This window comes from Argiope bruennichi, chromosome 5 (genome assembly GCF_947563725.1).
Source record: "Argiope bruennichi chromosome 5, qqArgBrue1.1, whole genome shotgun sequence".
Taxonomy (NCBI): domain Eukaryota; kingdom Metazoa; phylum Arthropoda; class Arachnida; order Araneae; family Araneidae; genus Argiope; species Argiope bruennichi.
The window spans coordinates 30,203,095-30,227,157 of NC_079155.1; the positions used below are offsets into that span (position 1 = coordinate 30,203,095).

The following is a 24,063-nucleotide window of genomic DNA, read 5'->3' on the forward strand; positions in this document are numbered from 1 at the left end:
TGTTTGTATATAATGCAGACATTTTATTTTGACAGGTAAATAAAAATACAGGCTCAAATGTGGATCTCGATTTTCATCATCGCTATTCCACCAACATTTGAGCAGATTTCACCAAAGTAATATTCTTTCCTGTGTAAACTGTCACTGCAGAGTTTTAAAATCGCAAACACATGTTATGTCAACATCCATTTGAGTATATCTCATCATGGATTTCATGTGAGCCATCATGGAAATATCGCCTGCTTATAAAGTAAAAGAAGGAGGAAGGTATGTTTTGATGTTTCAGGTTGTCGTTTCGATGAATGCATTTTGGAATGTAGAATTTTATCTGAAAGGAAGTACTCTTTAAAATATACGTTTCAGAAAATCATTTTCTGGCATGATTGGTACATTAACTGCACAACAGAAAAGAACTTGGAATGTATGTTTGTTTATTATTTCTAAGTCATTAAAAATGCATCTAAAATAAGTAAATATTTTATGACTATATCCGTGACATATTGAGGTTAAATCTTCTTCGCTTGGGCTTGCACCTGAATTCCAATACTACGCATTCTTTTCAAACGGAAGACATATTGACGAATCAATTTCAAAGCTGTTGACAAATTCCAGTCTCGTTCAAGAAGAGACGTGGGTTTCAAGAGGCAAAAAGTTTTTTTCTAGAAGAAAAGTAATCCTTTACGTATGCTTCATACTCATCTCACGTAAGATGTCAGAAGTCAGCATATAAATTTCAAAAAGGGTTGCACACAACATGTTTATATAATAGTATTCTAAACCTTCCACTGCACACGTAAATTTGTCTATAGTTTTAAATTAAATTGATTTTAAAGTTATAAGCAACATGTTTCAACTTAATTCACTACTATATTCTTAAACTCTTTACAATTCTTAAAATGACATTTGGAAAACATATTATTGACATGTTTTTGAGAGGAATGTTTATCGTTTAATATGCAAAATTTGAGAGCTAAAAGAATGAAAAAAGCATTATTCTGAAGAAAGATAAAATCTTTTGATCACTTTCAAGAACTTTACAGAAAATTTATATACATTTTCTTTTACTTTCCTGATGGATGATTTGAAAATTCATATTTTTCAATACTTGAAAAACAATTATTAATAATTGTATTATTATTTTTGCATCTGCTTCGCTAAAATTTCTAAAGCAGTTTGTAAAAATTAAAACGGGAAGAATGAACTGTAAATATTGATTTGGAAGGGAAATGGAAAATGACTCCTTTTTTTGTAATAGATAATTACTTCATGTTTTTGTAATTAAATGGATATGATAAGTTCAATATTTCATGCTTTTTGATCCCATAGTACCAAATGGTATTTAGACTTCTTTTTTCCAATTGATTTGAAACCAAAATTTGACACATTATAATTATAATGATAAGTTCACATAAAAGTTTTGTACATATAAATACTTGAGTTTTTGAAGTATTGAGTACTTCAGAAAGTACAGACTGTGAGACGATCAATTAGTTACTTTACATATTTGGTTCCAAATTAGAGACAGAACTACACTTTAGACGTTTTATTCGTACACCAATTTTTATCGAGTTCTTTTCGTTATACTCTTGCAGTCGGATAGACAGACCACCTCTGAATGGATTTCATTCAGAATTTGAAACAAATCCACAAATCTGATGTAAATATCGTATTTACCAAATTTCTTCCATCCAGCTCAAACTGATTTCTATTGCATAATGCACTGACAGAGACTTCCAAAAAATGTGTTTTTCGGACTGAAGGGGGTATAAAACTTGGATATTTCTCAAACTCGAATTTTTTGATGATTTACTTCACAATATTTTATCTTTATATACTTTGTATACGAGAAAATAGAATCTCTTAATTTCTGTTTTTACAAAATTCTAGTTTAAAAGACCGGTGCTGAATTGTGTGTGTGTGTGTGTGTGTGTGTGTGTGTGTGTGCGTGCGTGCGTGCGTGTGTGGTGTTTTAGCAGTAAATCAACAGGACCTGATCTTTTCATGTAAAGCTTGAATCTTAATCACAAAATATTCTTTTTTCTTTCTCTGGAAATCTATTAACTTTTTAACTAATTAGTAAGAACAAATAATGATAAATAACGGTAAACAGAAGATATCTTTTTTCCTGAATAATAAAACGAAATGATTTAAAAATGATGAGGGTGAAAGCAGTTTGAAATAAAGGGAATAAAACAAGATGGGACAGCATTTCTGATTTTTCCTATCCGTAGGTATGGTGAGTTAGCCTTCGCAGACCCAATAAAGTTGTTTTTCCTTCATTACACGTCACTTTTTCATATTAACCCTTTCTAAGGTCGTGGGAAGTATGCTTACCACCAAATTTATCAATCTTTGTATGAAATTATGTAGGTTGTTATAAGTTCTGACAAATTTTTTTAGAAAGACAGAAACTTAAATGCTTCAGTTCTTTATCTCACACAAAATGATGTGTCTTCATTTGTCACTTAATTATTAATTAACCAAATTAATTAATTAATCAAATAAAATTTATCTAATTAGCTAAATGAATTCCTTTTCTTATTCTAATTTCAAGCCTAAAAATATTTTAATATAATATGACTAGAAAAAAAATGGTCTTTAAAGTGTTAAAAAGAAAATAAAGCTTATTTGCACATTTGATCATGTAGAAACCTGACGAATATACTGATAAATTCTTTTTTAATTTCACATTTCTCCTCATTAACGAGCAGATACGCTTCATTTCAGAACTATGATTAGATCAACAGAGTATCCATACTGAAAACCTGCTTATTGCTTCTTATTCCATAACATTCTTCTACAGATTTCAATTGCAGCATACAACGCGTCATCTTCTTCAAAAAATTTTGCTGTTGGAAGGTGTATGTCTAGATAAAAATATACCTTAAAACAGCAAATGCTTTTCAAAAGTAATAAACATTTATTTTATACTATTTTTAAAGAAATAATCAATTTTATAAAAATGACAAAATACAATTTTTATACGATTCCCTGACCCTTATATTTAGTAAATGTTTATAGCATCCTAGTTAATATAACGCAAAAGTTTTGACTTGATAGAAATTGAAAGAAATGAAAAAAGAAATTGATGAAATAGGATAGAAATTGAAAGAGATATTTCACCTCAAAAATTGAACTGACTTAGCTCAGGAAAATTCCGATGTTGCAATGAATAATGTAGAGTGAATACTTGAAATTAAATAGAATCAGCACGCTGAGAATGAAAAATTCCAAGAAAGACTTGGATAAATTATAGAGGAATATAAAAAATCAGTGGTGACATAACGCATTTACAGATCTTAATTATGCAAATTTGAAAAGTACCGCAATCATATATAAACTGTTGTCAATTCAAATTTTGAAATGAAGTATCGTTTTCAATTTTTATCCTCTAGAAGTCGAATGTTTTGAGTTATATTCTTCAGGATTCATGTTAACTTTTACCAAACATAATTATAAAGAGCGTATTAAATATTAAATCTTGCAATTTTATAAAATTGATTTTCTTTAATTAAAAAATATCACACTGTAATTATTTATCTCAATTGATAAATTTTGTTTGTAGAAGTTAACAAATAAAGATAACAAAAATGGCACCTTATATAAAAATCAGTGGGGGTGGCTCCTACTAAAATTTCTTGTATAGTTTCTAATAGTTGTGGAAATTCTCTACAAAATATTGAGTATTTGAATTTTGAATAACGGGCTACAAAAGTTTGAATATTGGGTAAAATTTTGAATATAGGATACAATATTTTGATAATTGAGCTTTGAGTGTTCAGATATTTATTTTCAACTTCCTGCAGATGAGAATTTTATGTTCGTAACATAATAACGAAAATTATAATTTGTGCATTATTAACCGCATGCCATTTGAAAACAATAATTACAAAAAACCCTATTTGAATGTGGATTTTGGAAAGAATCGCTAGGATGCGGGTAAAATACAAGTATCCCAAATTCAATTATGTATTTAAAGCCACTTTTTTCCAACCGATTGAAACTCAACTTTGATACAAAACTGTAATTGTAATCACGAGATCAGATACCAAATTTCATTTATTTAAGTCGCTGCATTTTTGAATTATCGAATTAACATGCACGCAAAAATACAGACCGACAGACGGTTAACCTCTTGATGAATTCGTTTCCAAATTTGATGCTTATCTACAGTTTAGATGCTATACCTGTATGCTAAATTCTATATATCTGGTACTTTTCGTTTTGTGGCTGTTGTGTTAACTTTGGCTCGGACACCGGGATAGATAGACTTTGTTCCAAATGGATTTGTTCAAAATTTAATTTTAAAAAATCTACAAATTTTGTATGAAGACCTCATACTAAATTTCATTAATTTTTCTTAAAGTGCTTTTAAATTATCGTGTTCACGGATAAAAAGATATTTCCAAACAGTTTTTTTTTTCTTTTACAATTCCAGGGAAGTCTAAAACATGAATATTCATCAAAATTTTTTAGTTCGATTTTTTTTACTACAGTACTTTCTTTTTGTATATGTGTATAAGTTACAGTGAAAACTTGAAATCAGTCAAAACTCGAATTAACTAGGTAAAATGCGTTTTAAATAACAGCTCTATGGAGAACCCAAATTAATTAGGGAAAACCGATTTTATTCGTGCCTTGACTGATTTGTTAGACAATATAATTTGTATCTATCCGAAACTATTGTATTAAATTATACTTAATGAAACAGTGTTTCGGGAAAGAACTTATCATTAAAGAAAAAAAAGAGCTCTATTTGGATATTGTTTAACACAGTACTTTATTACAATTAGATCTAGTTATTAAATTTAGACTCTACAATTAGATCTAGTTATTATATTTTGTTTAGTTATACAATCTAGTTATTAAATCTACTTTAATTATACAATCTAGTTATTAAATCTACTTTAATTATACAATCTAGGTACAATTAGATCTAGTTATTAAATCTAAAATCCTATGGTTTTAGCTGGACAAAAACGGAAATAACTAGAGAAAAACTTATTCTTCCTAGCGCTGTTACTTAAAACGCTTTTTATCTAGTGTAACACCTCTTTCCCGCCTTGAGCAGAGAGCGCCCCCTTGTGGGGTTTACAGAAGCAAACAGTTGAACGGCAGACCTGCATCCTGAGGTCGACTTTTTCCCTATGCGCAACCCTTGCGCTAACGCCGAATGCTTTCGACTGGAAACTGTGGAATCCCTCCACCATACTGTTTCCTTAACCTAATTTTCTATGTGTGTCTGTAGTAATAAGTGTTAGTAAATTTTGTAATGTAGCTGTGTTTGTGGAAATTAAAAATAGTGTATTTAAAACCGCACACTTCTTAGAAAATCACAATACATCCACTATACTAGTTAATTCGCATTTTGACTGTTTTTGGGTTCCCACTGAAATCTATATATTTGTATCGAATTCGAATGATTTAATTTATCTTATTTAGTAATAAAATAAAGCACTATGTGCCAGTTAACTCTATGCATTAATTATGGAAAATAAAGAAACCGGATAATTGTTTAATTCTTATACATAACTTAAAAAAAGATAAAATATCGTCATTCGGTTCTGAAGCTTTTTTAGGGTGACTCATTTAACATTTTCTCCTTTTATTTGAATTCGCAGAAATTTTTATTCAAGTGAAATATGATTTTTTCCCCTTTCCTTTCCTCTGAATAACCTATTGTCATTATTACTTTCTCAGAAAAACGCCAGCATTCGGATTCATCCCATCTGCACACCACTCTACAAGGAAAACTACACAATTCCAACAAAAGACAATACAATGTAACCCACCATAACAAAGAAGATTCAAACTCGACCCCTTCCCAAGAAATCCATGATCCAACAGAGAGGGACGAACTTTCGCCCACTAATACAACTACGCGCCTTTTCTATTGACTGAGAGTGGCTCCAGTGCGCATGCTCAGTGGATGTGGGAAAACGGCCGCTCACAATCCGTGCGAGCGATGCTCAAGACACAGCAGCATCTTCTCTTCACTCCGTACACACAATGGGGGAAAAGTTTTTGTAAAGTTTCTCTGCCTCAGTTGGGATAGACGAGTTTAGTGGTTTGGCTACTGGTGATTCCCCTAAAGGATTTTTAGGTTCCTTTGAGGAAGAAAATTGATTGTGATTATGAGAGAGGTAAGTGGTATTGTTGTGTTTAGATTTTTGATAAAATTGTAAAAAGGCTTATTGAAGAATTTGAGGTTAAGTTTTTTACCCTTAAAATGTGTTGTTGTTCGTTAAGTTTTTTTTTTTTCATGTTGTAATTTAAAAAAAATATTATATATGTGTGTGTTGTAAAGGATAAAATAATGTTTGTTGGCAACAAAAATAAAATAACGAATTTTAAAATTTTAATTCATTATTTAGTTGCAGTATTAGAATTTATCGAATCAAATAGTTAAAAAAACAAGTTAGATATTTTATGTATGTTAAAAATTGAAAGCTATTAGTCATATGATTATTTTTCTACTAATTAAAAAAAAATTCTAAAAACCATGAGTTCCAGGGGAATAATTTAACTTTTTTGTTGCCGTATTAAGCATTTATAAAAGCGAATTTATATAATTATAATCGTTTTTATTACGAAGTTATATTTCTTGATTACATTTTTATTCTATTTCATTTTATAAGGCAACAATTTCTTCTGATTTAAATTTATAATGCACTGAATTTTTCTATTATTACAAATTAAAACTTTGATTAACGATTGAAACATCAAAACAAGACAATTTTCACATAATATATTTTAGCATAATTCCCACAAAACTGTAATAAAAATAAAAAGAAATTTCAGGATTTTAATTCAATTTTTTTTCTATATTAAGTATTAATAAAAGAACAGCTGCGTGGTCTTGTTTAATACAAAATTGTATTTCACAAATCAGGCGTTTATTTGATTTTCTTTGTGTGGTGTACTAATATTTTCTCATTCGCAATTTTTATTGAAAAAACTGTATTTTTTAAAATTATTAAATAACGAAAGATAAGATAATCGTTATCTAGAAGGAGAACTAGAATAAGTTTTTAAAATGAATATGACAATTATTTTAATTATTAAACTAAAAAGAATTTACTTTTTTTACTCAAATGTCTCCTTAAAAACGAAAAAAATTCTTTTTTCATTTAAAAATATTTATAGTATTGTAAGAAGTAGAAAATTAATTTTTCGGGAAAAAATAAAGTTATACAATTATTCTTTTTATATTTATTTATCGAACCAATAAAATGGTCCCATTCTGAATTAATTATATAATTTATATCTTCGTAAAATCTTAAGTAATTTTTCAAAATATCTGTGTATTAAACTTTATTTCATACTTCAAAGAAGCAAATTTTCAGGTAAGGAATTATTAATAAATGGAATTTTAAATAAGAGTTTAAGTAAAATAAAATTTTTTGCATAGCAATGCACCCTGGATCGTAAATACACAGTAGCATATATTAAGTTTATGCTATTCTTTTTATTAATTAACTTATTAAAAGAAGTTAGTTAATAAAAAGAATAGCATAGTTACGATTTTTATAATCGAAACTAAGAATTAGTTTCGATTATAAAAAATTGCTATGAAGTTTCGAGTTAAATTTGTTCTTTCTATTTATTTTATCGTCATTTTATGTTTTGGTCAATGTGATTAATGAATTATTATTAATATTATAATTATTAATTGATTAATATTTATAATAATCCGTCAATATTATAAATAGTTTAATCTCTTTTACTAGTTTTTATTAATAAGGAGTGTTAAACACGATAAGAAAAATGTGTATATATATATATACATATATCTTATTTTTCCAGTTAATAGTATGAAAATTATCGTATGCTGACAATTTCTCCGATTTCTATAATTAAACTGATGAGTAATACAATAAAAATTTGTGTGCGTGATACAGATATTTATGATGAATTTTTTCTTTCTTTTTACATAATTCGAATAAACTGAAATAATAATTTTAATCTTTCTTATATAAAGAAAACATGTCACAAACATCAAAATATATTTTCTTGAAATTTCAGAATTTTACTGCTTTAGATCTGCTTATATCTAGGAAAGAAAAAAAATTTCTTAGGTTTTGTCTATTTGTTCAATGGCGTGTTAATGAAAACGACTATTTTCTACAGTAAAACCATAGATTTTTTTCAAAAATTCTGAAATTAATACATGGTACTTTTTTTTAATTATCTCTTAATTTATTCGTTTTCCTTTACTGTAAGATGAAATAACGCAAAAATGTTATTACTTACAAATATTCACCCTGCATGTACGTAGCAATCCATTTTTAATGAAAGTGCGTCTTCTTCTAATTAGTCAGAAAAAGGGGGGAAAAAGATGATTTCTAATACATCTCTCGCCCATGGGAAATAAAAATACCTTGGAAATATTTTGGAACGAATACGAAAAATAAAATTGTATTTATACGAGTAGATAAAAAAAAATGGGAGATAAAATTGAATATGGGTTCGTATAGTTTGAGAATGGAATTGAGATACGTTGTAAACTATTTCGACTGGGTGATGAGTTAATCGTATTTATGGCTGAAATGACAGCAATAAATCACGCTACTGAATTTGTGAATGAAAAAAAAAATCGAAAAGAGATAATATCAATTCAGACTCTAGTTTATCATTGCTGGTGATGAACTTGACGTACGAAAATAAAAAGATGATCAACTATTCAAAGAAGAAAGTTGAAATGGTGGGTGGAAATGTGCACTTATTTGCGATAAACCCTCGCCAGGTTCATTAAAGTAACGAACGAGCAGAACTATTTGCTTAACTGACCTTTACATAAGATCACATATATCTGGAATATAATAAATATAACCTACAAATAAGAGAAGAAGAGAAAAGACAAATTATCCAAATGTGAAATGTGGCAACGAAAGTGAAAGGAAACAACAAATAGAAGAAGAACGAAAGAATATTCCCAGAAAGTGGATAGAAAGCCCATCGCAGGAATATTCATTAGGAATCAGATGTAGTACTTTGGCCATGGTGTCTGCAATAAGCACCAAAATAAATAAAAAAATTGGGGGGGGGGAAGCAGGTTATATGCAAGTGTGGTTAAAGCAAAGGCACGGATGAACACATAATAAATACTGTGTTCTGTTGAAAATTCAAAGATATGATTGACCTATAACATGGCAGATGTTCAACTGTTAATAAAAATTTCAAGATTAAAGACTCATTTAACTTTATAACTGAGTTATTTTTAATGGAATAGGATATATTTTTTTGTTTCCTTAGTATCTGATTGAAGTGATTCATTCTTCAAATGATAATTGTAAAAGTAAGGAAATGTAAATGTTTGTTGTTGCTGAAGATTTTGATGAAACAGAAGACTTGGTGTAATCGCATACCTACTGCTTGCGACGGCTGAACAGGTAACAGTTCTAATAGGTCTTGAGACGAAAGAGTTGGATACTGATCTTTCATATGTCTTGAAGTGGCCTGACCCCTATGCAGGGGGTGATTCTGTTTTTCCATCAGGTCTTTCAGTATAGCCTCCGGATATGTAGCGTTTTGAAATATTATTTTTCTAATTAGAATAAAATCCTATCTATATTAGCTAATAATGAAAGAAAATACATCTGTTAACGTTTGAAGTTCCAGAAATATTCAGCAGGAATTTTAAAGCATCAAGTGAAAAAAATATTTTGAACTGGTTGGAAATGTGCGGAGAGATTTTTTTAAAAAAATATTTTTATAATATTAATTTTAAATAATTAAAAGTGAAATAAAATTTTGAAATTCCGAAATTGTGCTTGCTCAAAGTGAGTTTTTACACAAATTTAAATTTTTCACAGTCGTTTTTTTAATTAGATGAATTCAATTGGCGTAAAATATTTACTTGAATTTTGACGATTTATTTGTATAATATTCAATGCTATTTATCATTACTGCGAAGCAATTCAAACTATTTCGATTGTTTTATCAATTATTTTTTACATTAATAAAAACTAAAAAAAATTATTCTGTTTAATAATTATATAAATTATTTGAGGGAAGAAAATGGAGTTACAGTGGCATGAAGTTGCAGTTAATTAGAAAGCAAATAACCAGTATAGTTTCGTATTTAATGCAAGAGAATTTGATTCTTTTAGGAAATCTCGTGTACATTTCTACTTATTTTAAAGACGAATGTCTGTGTTCCAGTGATTAGAAGGCCTGACACTTAACCTAATGCTGACAAACGTTCCGTATATCTATATACTTTGAAAGACCGACATGTACATATTTGCAAAAATTTTAAAATCTTAGTAGATTTTTAATTAATTAAAAATTAATGCTGCTTTTATTATTTTTTAAATTACTTCCGAAAATAACGGTGCTTAAGAAATAACTTTTACACCATTTTTAAATTTAAAAAAAATAAGTTTCTTATATATGTAATTAACGTAAAATATTTTCTTTTTTAAATTTGATTTGACTTTATCGATGCATTAAATTATATTTTACAACAATAGTTTCATTATTGTAACTGCAACGCTAATTGTTTTTATTGTTGCTACTAATATTTCATCTTGTTTTTCTACCCTTCTACTATTGTCCATGCTTCGGAATATTTTTCCATTTCCATGAAGTGTTTGTTTTAAACATTCTTTTAGAATAGTTTTAGAAAATCAGGGCAATTACAGCTATTATTTAACATCAAAAGTAAGTAATGATGAATATTTTAATTTTTTAAAAGCATTTTTAAACTATTGCTCTTTTAGACTGATATTTTGAAGCCTGCCAATTTTTTTAAAAAATGAATCGGATAAATTCTTATTGAATAATCTTCTAACATGTTACTTAAATACTGAAATGTATTTTGCAATGCATATGAAATTTAAATGTTGATTTACTCTTCATTCAGTCCTTATATTTTTTACGAGCGTGCATTGATTCAGCAAGCATGCTACTAAATTAATTGAGGCTTCATCACTTCCTTTTCAAATATGGTATGAGTACTGAATTTGAAATTTAGAAATACTTTGAAGATGAACACTTTAAAACTAATTTAATACAAAACATTCAGTTGTAATTTTATGTATTTAATAATTCCAGTGAGCAAGCTAGACTCCAAATACATGAATAATAAATAAAACAGCTGAAAGACTATTGCATTAGCCCGTCTGCAATGTCCTTTGCAATTTAACTCTAAAAAACATTTGAAGGAATCTTGAATATTAAGTTATGAACCGCAATCAGTTTTCTCTATGTAACTGATATTTTGCCAGAAAATTCCCCCCCCCCCAAAAAAAAAAATCTTTTGATACTAAAACCACACATTAAAAGTTTCTAGTATCTTGCGTTTTCTATTCATGTTCTAATGAGCATTAATAGAAATTAGATGAAATCATCGACAAATTTGTTTTAAAATATGACGACATTCAAATATTCAGGCGATAAATCAGTACTCCAATTTACAGCGATTTGGTTCGTTCAATTTTCTTGTTATAACTATCATATTCAGTCAGATGGACTAACAAGCATAACACCGAAAACCAATTTTTTGTCAAAAGTTATATATTCTTCAAACTTTGGAAAAATCCAATTTCTAGAAGATTATAATAATTTCTCTTTGTATATTTTGTACATGAGAAACTAAGAACTGTAGCAATGCGCAGCTTTATACACAAAATACATCATAAAATGATTAAAGCTGAAAAGAACAAATTTATAATGACGTCATTATCTTACAAATTTAAATGCACGCATAATTAATGTAAATTATTAAACATTTTAAATACTAATTTTGCATTAAATATTTCAATTATATCAGTTTGGGTGTCAAAAAATATAATAAAAACCACTATTTGGTGATTAGAAAAGAGTGTTTTGCTTCTTATTTCTTCAAAAATAGATTGAAATTAATTTATAGTTGCTATTAATTTTTTTTAATAAATTCATATTTTCATAATTCTTTTTTGAATATTAAAAATTTGCTTATAAAGAAAGTTTTCATCATAAAAATTAATTTTTGATTTCTATTTTGTGTAAATTATTTTCTTAAATGTAAAGGTTTTTTTTAAAAGTTTCTTATTTAAAAATCTACTATCCTGCAATAAATATAGGATATGCTGTTTATTCAAAAAACATTTTGTTTGAAGAAATTTAATTTTCATGGAACTGTAAAGGTACTTTTCTATTAGCCGGGCGCAAGCGAATAATCGCCAAATAATGTAGAATTCCGTCAAATTCGCGTTTGATTCACAATCCGTTAGCCGGGCGCAATAGAAAAATCGCCAAATAATGTAGAATTCCGCCAAATTTCTTACACCAAATTCGAGTTTGGTTCACAATTGGTGACATTTGCGCCCGGCTAACGGAAAAGTACCACTGCAAATTTCTTAGGCAACTGAAAAATTCTTTAAACTGAAACTTTGCGACTAAAATTTACAAGAACTGTAAAGATTGGGGGTATTTGTCATAAGAACTTGTTTACTTACATTTTAAAACAGTGGGAGTAATCTCTCCAAAACTTTCACACTTCTAATAAACTCGCCAAGCCAGAGAACACCTGGCATTGGCACACAATAGTTTCGAATAAAATTTGGCGTAAATTTAGAATTTTTATTGAATGCATCGTGACATCCTTGGCAAGTTTATTAGGCGATTAATCACTGGCATTCGGTTGATAGTATATTAAAAAGAATTTAGATTTTAGACGCGTTTTCCTCAACCTATTGAAACAAAGATTTAAACCAAAGCAGTAGTACACTTGTAGTCACAAAATTCCATACGATATTTGATATATTTTAATCATTGAGTTTTGGAATTTTCGCGTTTACTTGTTTCTAAAAGTACAGAGTGACACATGGTTAACCCGTTGTTGGATTTGGTTTAAAATTTGGCAGACGCTTAAGCTATAGATGTTAAATCAGTGTACTGAATTTTATCTTTCTTGCTCCATTCTTGCTATGTTTATTATGTCAACTTCTATTCAAACAGCCTGACAGACTTCATCGCATCTCAGAGTTTGATCGAAATCTACATATTAGGTTTATAGACCGTATACCAAATTTCATTCGTATATCTCAAACTGGTTTTGAGTTATCTTTGTCAGAGACAGACAGACGGACGGGCAATTTTCAAAAATGTGCTTTCGAACTCAGGGAGTTCTAAAATGTAAAGATTCGTCAAAATCTCGAATTCAATTTTTTTTTTTTTTTACGATTACAATGCAAAGTGAACGAGAAAGTAAAAAAATGATTTTATTATAGAATTTAAAACGTTAACTGCACTAGGGAATAGAATCAAGTTCACTTTGTATCATTTGAAATGGGTTTTAGGGAACTTATTTTCTATTATTCTGTTTTCAAATAGCTGAAAGAAATATGTTCCCTGTAATTAAATATTCCCTAAAACACTTACATCTGCTTTATCACAACTAGCATGACTAGCTTTTCTTTTTCGCTTATAGTTTTTCTGAAATTCTAGGAAAAATTTTTTTCAAATATGTAAATTTTATAAACTAATGAAATATTTAGATAATCGTGATTTTCTTATAAATTGTCGCTTGGTTAGTTCAGAACTACTAAGAATGTGCTAAGATATATATATGTAAGCTTATTTTGGCTAAAGCAGAATGCAGGTTCGAATACACTGAAGAAACTTTGTGTTTTTAATTTCGTTTTATTCTCTCCGGGGAGACAGGCATTATTTATTTACAAGAAGGCGCAGCGTGGTACAAAAGATCACTAGTCTTATATATAACTTGGGATTTCCGGCCACGAGGCGACTGAATACATAAGTTGACCTTTGAGAAGGGCATTTTCATTTTCACTTGATACGTAGAAATGATTGCGCAGTAATTTTTACATAGCTTCATACGTGGGATAGTACCAGGAAACAAGATAACACTTTAGAATGACCCCGACATGGGCCGAGTTAGGCAAAAAAATTTGGAAATTAATTTAGATTAAATTAGATATATTATATATTAGGATATATTATATATATTACATATTAAAATATCATTACACACACACACACACACACACACACACACACACACACACACACACACACACACACACACACACTCATATATATATATATGAACAAAGGGCGTTTTAGATTCTAGGATCCATGATTGTTAAAGAGCTGAAGAACCATTGCAATAGGTAATTTTCCTATAGAAATCTATTTAGCAGTACAATGGTAAAAAATAAAAGTAGAAAATTTAAATTTAACACCCTTATAAATGTCCAATGCCAGCATGTAACGAATGACGAATTTAAGGCATCCATATTCATAGTCTTTCAAATCGCACCAGACAGGTTGAAAAAAGGAGAAGTTACTGTACTACAATATCATTCGTATTTCTGGGGGCCGGGGGTTTACAATGAACTCTTATAATTGTCCTGAATTCAAATTTTCAGCTGTTAGTTTTAATTACTGACAAACAACAAGGTGTATTTATTTGTAGTAAAGCTGCCAAGTTGGGATATTCATTTCTGTGCACCTACCATTTTAAAATTCATATTTCATAATCATTTTACAATGTATTTGCCCAAATAAATTTCTATAGACTTTTAATTTAATCATTCTAATATTATTAAGGAAAAAACTGGCGTTTTTGAGTGCTTTCATAAATTTTCTAATTAATATTTCATCAGCTGCAAGATAAAATTTAATGCTTCAGATCATACTGTATCAACTTCAATTTTGTTTAGCAATAATTTTGAAATTTATTTGAATTCAGAAATTCAGCAATTAATACCTTGCGTTTAAAATTGCTCAACTTGTATTTAATGATTTCATGCATCTTTATGTTACTTCGAAATATATAGTAAATCGATAAAATTGACAATTTTTTTCTATTGCCAAGAAGAAATGTTTTCAAATTTTTCTTATAGATATTGTGAATGATAAAACAAAGACTTTAGAGAGTATTTCGTGATATTTAACTCAATAATTATTTTTTATTCATAAGAAAGCTATACATTCATTGCGCATGCGCAGAAGTAAACAATGTGCTGAAGATTTAATAAACGGAATACAATAGCCAACATATGGGAAAGAGAAAAATTTAAATAGGATTTCTTTAACATAATAAAAGGTGTTTTTGTTTGACATTGTTTTGATGTTTCTGTTACTTGAAAATAGAGACAAAACTGAACTACTTGCTTTTTACAGTCGATGGAGATCGAAATAAACATTTGTAAATGATTTTTATACATATTTGAAGAACCTATTTAAATTTAAAAATCACAAAGTTTAACTAAGTCTTTATTATTCTTTAACGGTTTTTACATATTAATAGTATACATTTTTAATAGTTATTAAAAATCGTTCGGAGAATTGAGTAATTTTTTTCCAGAATTTAAAGAATATTAAAACAACAAATATAAAAACAATACAACAAATTCCCTACAACAAACTTTCTCATGTTAATTAAAAACAAAGTTGAAGATACTAAAAAGAAATATATAACGGATATTAAACTTAAAAAGAACTATAACGAATATTAAATAAAATAATCGTTTGCATTGCCAGTAAGCTATTCAAAAAATATTTGTTTATGAACTCATATGAATTCCACCTAATGCTAATATTAGATGCATTTTTACTTTTTTTGATGCGTCGCATAATTCAAATTTTTATCGCAAATAAGAAAATATAAGTAACGTTTATGTGAATATTTGGGAAAATTAATCAAAACATTGATGTTACTTAAGCAAAAAACATGTAAATTTCATTTTGAACAATTTTTATCAGAGACGTATAAAAGCTAGTTATAAATATTTCTTTTATCATATTTCCCAGAACTAGAGATCTGATGCCAAAATCAAGATATTAAAACTTGAAAATACTTATTCTAGAAATAAAACTAAAGTTTGAAATTTAATGCGAATGCTATAAATTTTAATAAGCTCTTTTATGAATATTCCGCTGCTTTAAAAACAAGAATTGAAATATTTTGAAAGTTTAAAAACATACTTTAAAGTAGGATTTATCATGAAAATAGTGAAAAAAATCTTTCATGCTTCATTTTTAAAGTTCTAATATTAACACATCAATTTCTTGCTTTCGTTTGGTTTATTTTCAAACAAAAGGTCGGTTCAGGAATATTAATTTGACTTTATTTTGTCTGAATTTTGCTGAAACTGTTTTGAATAAATTTTTAAGCAAAATGAGAGTTTAATCATAGCAAAATATTATTTTTGGAATTACAAATAAAATTGAATAAAGAATATATATATTACAATTTTTTTTCTGTAATACGGATTCTGTTAGAAAAATGTTTAAAATGTTGCAAACATTTTAAAAGACAGCTGTTTATTAAAAACAAAAGTATTTGAATGTTTAAAAATGTGGAGATTCTCTTAGAAGAATCACAATCTGGTAGACAATCAATTGAAACATCATTATAAAAAAAGACATTATTTAACAAATTATAATGAATAGGAAACAATCTGAACTGTGGTGAGATGACTTACGTATTTTGAACAAAATTATATCTTTCCTCGGTGAAATTATTATGCATAAACGTTGACGAAAAATTCAGTAAATATGGCTTCATAAGATCAGTATTCAACAGATATGGCACCGTGGGATTTCCATAGTTGTAAATTTCTTTTCGTGATCGCCATTTTGAAAAATCTTTAAAGCATATTATGAAAAGCGTTTGCATATTGGCACTGCGCTAGAAGGAGATTTACTAACTATTGAGCACTCAACTGATACCTTTTGTTTTATGATAATATTGCTGATATTATTTATGTTTATTTATTTACTCGAAATTCGAATATATTTGCCTTGAATCGGAATTTGAAATGTTTGATTTTCAACGTCCTTTGTTGAATGAATTAACGTTTTCTTTTTTTTTTTTCAATATGAACATGAATAAAGTAGATAGTGATGCAATATTATCTACATAAAAATATTATATCTGGATGCAAAATTGTTCTAAAACTATCTTATTTATTTATTATCAAAAAATAACTTTTCTTTTAATGCTTTTAATTATTTTCAGGATTAGAATATTTTGCAAATAAGATTTTAAGAAATATACATCTTCAGTCAGTTGTTTAGCAACTTATACAATTGGAACGAAAATATTTTTACATTCTTTAACAATGAAAAAAATAATTTATTTATTTTACTATGCAAAATTTAAGGAAAGAATTTTCAATTAATAGGGCTTATATTCTAAATAGTGAATATGTTTTTTTTCTCCTTTTCTTTGTAAATTGTAAAAGAAATGTTTATCTTTTTTATAGAAAAATTGTATTTCCTCTTGTGAAAATAATTTTTTTACTAAAGCATTGTTTATTTATTTACCTGAAATTCGAATATATTTGCGTTGAATCGAAATTAGAAATGTTTGATTTTGAATGTTTTTTGTTGATTGAAATAAAGTCTTTTTTTTTCTAATTTCAACATGAATAAAGTACATAGTGATGCAATATTATGTACATAAAAATATTACACCTGGATGTAGAAGTATTCTAATGCAATTTTATTTATTTATTTTCGAAAAAATAACCTGTTTTCAATGATTTTAATTATTTTAGGGATTAGAATATTTTGAAAATACGATTTTAAGAAATCTTTACATTTTCAATCAGTTGATTAGTAATTGATACAACTTGTATTTCTTGAATTAAAATATTTCCTCATTTTTCAATATATATATATATATATGCACAAACGATTTTTAAATCTGAAAATGTTTAAAAATCAATTGATGAACGATTTTTAATAGGCGATTTTTAAATATTTTTTTTAATTTATTGATACTTTTTAAAGAGAAAATCAAAATGTAGCCATGCATTTTTGAGAATCAAATAATAAAATGTTTTAAAAGAAATATAAAATTTTCCTTCAATAAGAATGAAAAAATATAAATAGATATTAATAATTTAACTATTAATAAACTTTTAATATTTAATTAATATCAAAAACATTAAAAAAAGTTTAATTCAAATGAAGATATAGGATTATATAATGGAGATCAACAAAACTGAAAATTTCATAATATTGCATTTATAATTTTTTTGTTTGTTGAGAAAACTGAATTTTTTTTTCTTTTATCTGCTGAAAATTACGCAATGATTTCTTCATGAAATTTTACTGTGCTTTCTTTGACCATTTTGGCTGAAAAATGCAATATAAATTAATTAATAATAATTAATCTCGCATAAGTACACAAGTAATTCAAATGATAATTAATTTTTCAAAAAATATCTATTTGCTTTCTATTACTTAGAAACATATTCTTTTTTGTGTCCTTCTATAAAGACCTAAATTATTGCTTAAAAGATAAAGACTTATCACAATTTTCTTGTTAACATGTAGTAGAAATTGATATTTTTGTATTTTTTTATAGTTTCAGTATATTTTTAAGCAAGATAAGATTATAATCAGTTGGAAATATACTGTGTTGCAAGGGATAATGTGTTTTAATAAAATTTAAATTAAAAAAACAGACATGAATTCTACGGATTTTTCTCCATCTAATATTCTACAAACTAATATTTTAGAGAATGCAAATATTTTCACGAATTAATTCTGGAACGCTTCCCATCGTATTTTTAAGCCTAATTCCAACCCACACACTCAAAAGACTCATTATCGTATTCATGATGTCGTATATTACCTCGTATTTCTTATGCATACACTCTCTTTACTTCACTTTTTTGAAAAGAAAAGTGATTATCATTAAAATTACTGCTTTTACCAAAATAAGAAGAAAGCAATCATAATAGAAAATCAAATTTCGCAGTAAAAGCAATTACCTTTTTTCTCCATGTTTTAAATTTAATAAATGCAGGGCATAAACATGCATTATTAACAATATTTCAGGATCAACATTTTAAAGAATGTTTCAAAGCTGAGTGAATTCAATTTTATAGATTTTTTTAAATGTTATCTTTGATTTTTTTTGTAATTATTTAATTATTTTTGTGATTATTGGCTATTTTTAAATATCTTGTAGCTCACAATATTGCATTAGTTATTAAAAAATGTGTTCATTCATTTTCTAATATCCTGCAGCTATTATATAATTTTTTTATTTTTAATAAAGATTTTAAAATAGTGTTTGGGAATTAAATATTTTTAATAGTTTTTAAACATTTCTTGGTAATTAAATATGCAATTGTTTTCCTCTTTACAAATGAAAGGTGTTAAAAATGCGAAAATCAAATATGAAATGACATTTTAAAAGTATCTAACAAAATTTCATATAAAAATGTAAAATTTGGGAATATATTACATAAGTAATCAATAAGGCAAATGGAAGTTTTATATTTCAAACAAATAAATTGAAACTTACAATTTTAGACTTGTTAGAATTTTAATTATAATATTTAATTAATTGAATAATTAAAAATATGGAAGTAAAAAGGTATTGTTGACGTAAAAAAATGGTTTCTTAATGCTGATGAATCTAGAGATTTTCATTACAGTACACTTCCGACTGTCCAGTTCGCGTAGGCGACGGAGTCGAAATTTTTACTGCTGGCTCTAAAATTGGCAACCGGGTGGGTTCTGCTATAGCCTGTTACTACTTTGGAAAACTTATCTATGTCGATTCTCATCGACTAGACGACCACGCAACTGTGTTCCAAGCTGAGGCCTATGCCTTCTTCATGGCCCTGGAATACATTGACAAAATGAACTCTTGGAGCAAAGCTTCAATTTTTTCCGACTCCCTCTCGCTTCTCTCAGCCCTTGCTTCACCTAACCGCAAAAGCTGGATTCTGAAGCAACTTGCTGACAAAATCAAAACCGTCAATACCCACCGTCGGCTCTCCTTCTTTTGGGTTAAAGCTCACATCGGTGTGGTAGGCAATGAAGAAGCTGATAAGCAAGCCAAACTTGGCACAGACAAAAACACAATCGACTCACCTGTTCCCAGATCTCACAACACCATGAAAGCAGATATCCGGCGAAACATTATCGCTGAATGGCAAAATGAATGGGCGTCTAACGCCAAAGGTCCTCAGACCCATAAATATATTCCAACAGTCTCCACCAAAAGGAAATCTTATCATCCCTTCATAATTCAATTCCTCTCAGGTCATGGTAGATTTCCTCACTACTTTAATAAATTCGGCATCGCCTACAATCCACTCTGCGACTGTGGTGAAGTCGGTACCCCCGACCACTACGTATTTGAGTGCATTTACACTCAATCCCTCAGATTTAAACTCAAAAATACTCAAACAAGAGATCAACTAATCCAAGATCCTTCTAACCTACACATAATCCACCAAATTGTCGGGTGGGTTAACGATTTCATTCCTAGGCTCTAAATAGCCGCCGCTGTTTGCTCAGCCAAACGGTGGGTTGGGAGTGTCCCTTGGTGAAGACCTATGTGGGTAGCTTCTAGTAGACAATTATCGGGTTCCACCATTCACACTAACGATGTGCTTCGCGCACGGTGTTGGGGTGGTAACTCTGTACCTCAATGTCCGGTTCGCGTCTATCCGGTTTCTGTACTATCCGATCTAGTTTTTCAAAAACTAAATACTGTAAATTTTGATTCTTATCTTAGGATTGCCTTTTCATATCTATCTATCTTTTAATAGCAAAAAATAAAATCTCTTTGAGTCAATTTTTTTAAGAATTACGCCTACGATTTACATTAATGTGTTGTTTACGTCTCCTGCATTGAAAATTGGCATTACAGAATTTATATTAAAATGTGAACAATTTACATCCTTTAACTTACCTTTTCTTTAATAAATTCTTGAAACATGCAGTGCAGTATATAAACATATATAAACTATCAGTACAGAGCCTTCTATTTATCATTAGCGGCAACGTCTTGAATGAATCAGCGGGTCGCGGCTGCGTTCACATTCTACGTGGCTTGAGATAAATGGAGAACTTAGTACTCATTATGAAGTGAGAAAATACGTATTATTACAGGTGCATTCTGGTATAAAAACTTTGTCTTCTGGTATTGGTGGACAAAGAAATGAGTTTATATAACTTCGTCCTTTCCAGTTTTTTTTTGTTAACCGGCCTACCCTACAACAACATTATGCCGGATACTTGGGAGTATACTGTATTGCGAATTTTTTTTTCCGAGTATGACTATCTGTTTGTTTTATTAACAAGGTAATTAAGAAACGTACAAATTGGAGGATTAAAATATGGTTTGTGAACTTTTTTCAAATTTGTACAAAAAAATTTTGGATAAATCTCTCTCTCTCTCTCTCTCTATCTCTCTATCTATCTATCTATCTATCTATGTATGTATCTATCTATGTATGTATCTATCTATGTATGTATGTATCTATCTATCTATCTATCTATCTATGTATGTATCTATCTATCTATGTATGTCAAACTTTATTGTAAGGGTCAATTTTCAAAAAGAAAGGAAGAAAATTAAATTTTAAAATTTATCATTTTGCTTTAATTATTTTAAAATATTTTATTTTTTAATGAAAAAGAAGATTTACGATCCATTCATTATATGCTTCTTACTTAAATAAAACTTCTATATTTCACATTTTACATTATTAAAATAAACACACTCTAGTCTTTCTTCCATTTTTTAAAAACAAAAGAGTGGCTTATTAAAAGTTAAGCAAGTGTATAAAGACAGCGTTACAAAATTCAAACAAAACAGAATTGCATAATTTGGAGAAAAAAAAACATTCTAAAACTAATAGCCTTGTTTTGCAATACAATTACTCTAATTCTTCCTTGTTTTCTTTGTGGATTAAAAGAAAGAATATTTCTTTTTCAATTAGGGAAAATAATTACTTTTAAAGGATTTTTTTTTTCAGATTAGAGTTATTTATATTTTGGTCGGAAATAACAAATTTTAATCACAGAGTTACTCAGCTTTAGGAATAAATAAGATTACCTCTGTTATTTAATCGAAATTATTTCTAGTATTCTGAAATTCTATCTTTGGATCTTTAAGCTTCCGTAAAATATTCTGTAATACAATTTATAAGCCATTTTGTAATTCTATTTACATATTGTTTCATAGTTATGAAATTTTCTTAAAAATTCTTTTTAATATTAAAAAAAAGATTCGATACTCGCTAAAACTCTTTTTTTTATAATTTGGAATTTTTTAAAAATTAGAATAAAATTTAAATTAGAATTAAATAGACAAAAAACATTAAATGCTAATAACTATTATTAAGTAATTGGATTAAATGTAGTTAATTTAACTTGAAAAATAGAGCAAACAACTTGCTTGGATATGAAATAACTTAAACAATGCCTCGTACAACGCTGAACAACGCTTCACAACCTATTTGATTCTCTGGAAAAAATTAGTTCAAACACAAGATGAAGAAGCTTTCGTATCAGCAAGAAAGTTCTTGGATATTCTAGAATGGAGGGTGTCGATTAGTCGACAATTCCATCATCTCTGAGGATTCCTATCTTCGATGCAAGGCACCTAGACTGGACGTTTTTCTTTGTCGCGGTTCACCTTATATTACTTATGGTTCATCTTATACTTATATTCGTATTGTTGTCTATTAAACGTGGCTTATTGTACACTTATTGCTGTTTGCGTTGGTTTTGCCATGCAGCTTTCATTGTTCTTGAGCCAGGGTGTAATGATTCTTTAACTTTAGCAAATGTTCGAAACTAACTTGATATATAAATCTTGCGATACAGAGTTGAAAGTTTTTAAAATTATGATAAAATAATATCAATCAAATAAAATTGCTATTCAATAAACTACGAATCTACTAATAAAAGCTTTGGCGATATTTTTATGCAATGCAGAAACACTAATTTTAACAATATTTTTTCTATATTTAGGAAGATTAATATTTAGTTCAAACGCCACTGTATTTTCTTGTCTCAACCCCCTGATAAATTTTTTACCAACAGCTATAACGTTCAGCAAACCTGAGCTGTTTACTTGTTAAGCCCTCTTATTGATGAGCTATGGATAATTTATTAGACGTTTATGGCCCGTACGCACATGTCCCTGTCAGCAAAAGTTTTAATACTTGCGGGAAGTGGTAATTATTATTAACAAGGTAATTAAGAAACGTACAAATTGGAGGATTAAAATATGGTTTGTGAACTTTTTTCAAATTTGTACAAAAAAATTTTGGATAAATCTCTCTCTCTCTCTCTCTCTATCTCTCTATCTATCTATCTATCTATCTATGTATGTATCTATCTATGTATGTATGTATCTATCTATCTATCTATCTATCTATGTATGTATCTATCTATCTATGTATGTCAAACTTTATTGTAAGGGTCAATTTTCAAAAAGAAAGGAAGAAAATTAAATTTTAAAATTTATCATTTTGCTTTAATTATTTTAAAATATTTTATTTTTTAATGAAAAAGAAGATTTACGATCCATTCATTATATGCTTCTTACTTAAATAAAACTTCTATATTTCACATTTTACATTATTAAAATAAACACACTCTAGTCTTTCTTCCATTTTTTAAAAACAAAAGAGTGGCTTATTAAAAGTTAAGCAAGTGTATAAAGACAGCGTTACAAAATTCAAACAAAACAGAATTGCATAATTTGGAGAAAAAAAAAACATTCTAAAACTAATAGCCTTGTTTTGCAATACAATTACTCTAATTCTTCCTTGTTTTCTTTGTGGATTAAAAGAAAGAATATTTCTTTTTCAATTAGGGAAAATAATTACTTTTAAAGGATTTTTTTTTTCAGATTAGAGTTATTTATATTTTGGTCGGAAATAACAAATTTTAATCACAGAGTTACTCAGCTTTAGGAATAAATAAGATTACCTCTGTTATTTAATCGAAATTATTTCTAGTATTCTGAAATTCTATCTTTGGATCTTTAAGCTTCCGTAAAATATTCTGTAATACAATTTATAAGCCATTTTGTAATTCTATTTACATATTGTTTCATAGTTATGAAATTTTCTTAAAAATTCTTTTTAATATTAAATAAAAGATTCGATACTCGCTAAAACTCTTTTTTTTATAATTTGGAATTTTTTAAAAATTAGAATAAAATTTAAATTAGAATTAAATAGACAAAAAACATTAAATGCTAATAACTATTATTAAGTAATTGGATTAAATGTAGTTAATTTAACTTGAAAAATAGAGCAAACAACTTGCTTGGAT

General features: G+C 28.0%; 2 protein-coding genes across 2 annotated transcripts in view; both read left to right on the forward strand.

The window, feature by feature from the left end:
- Positions 1 to 226: 226 nt before the first annotated feature.
- Positions 227 to 20,261, forward strand: LOC129968221 (uncharacterized). Its single transcript, XM_056082074.1, has 3 exons — positions 227 to 267; positions 364 to 421; positions 19,413 to 20,261. Exons 1-3 carry the CDS (start codon positions 227 to 229, stop codon positions 20,259 to 20,261), a joined length of 948 nt encoding a protein of 315 aa, XP_055938049.1.
- LOC129969667 (potassium voltage-gated channel subfamily H member 1-like) overlaps positions 5,993 to 24,063 on the forward strand; it is a 431,779-nt gene continuing 413,708 nt past the window's right edge. Inside the window, exon 1 of the mRNA XM_056084324.1 lies at positions 5,993 to 6,143. The gene's annotated coding sequence lies outside the window, so the exon portion shown is untranslated. The remainder of the gene's footprint in view (positions 6,144 to 24,063) is intronic.

What these genes read in the sequence shown, in the direction of transcription:
- LOC129968221 (XM_056082074.1), top strand. Translation starts at nt 227, where the DNA reads ATGGAAATATCGCCTGCTTATAAAGTAAAAGAAGGAGGAAG. An exon ending in AAAGTAAAAGAAGGAGGAAG is followed by an intron (nt 268 to 363) that starts GTATGTTTTGAT and finishes TATACGTTTCAG; the next exon opens with AAAATCATTTTCTGGCATGA. An exon ending in AACAGAAAAGAACTTGGAAT is followed by an intron (nt 422 to 19,412) that starts GTATGTTTGTTT and finishes TTTTCATTACAG; the next exon opens with TACACTTCCGACTGTCCAGT.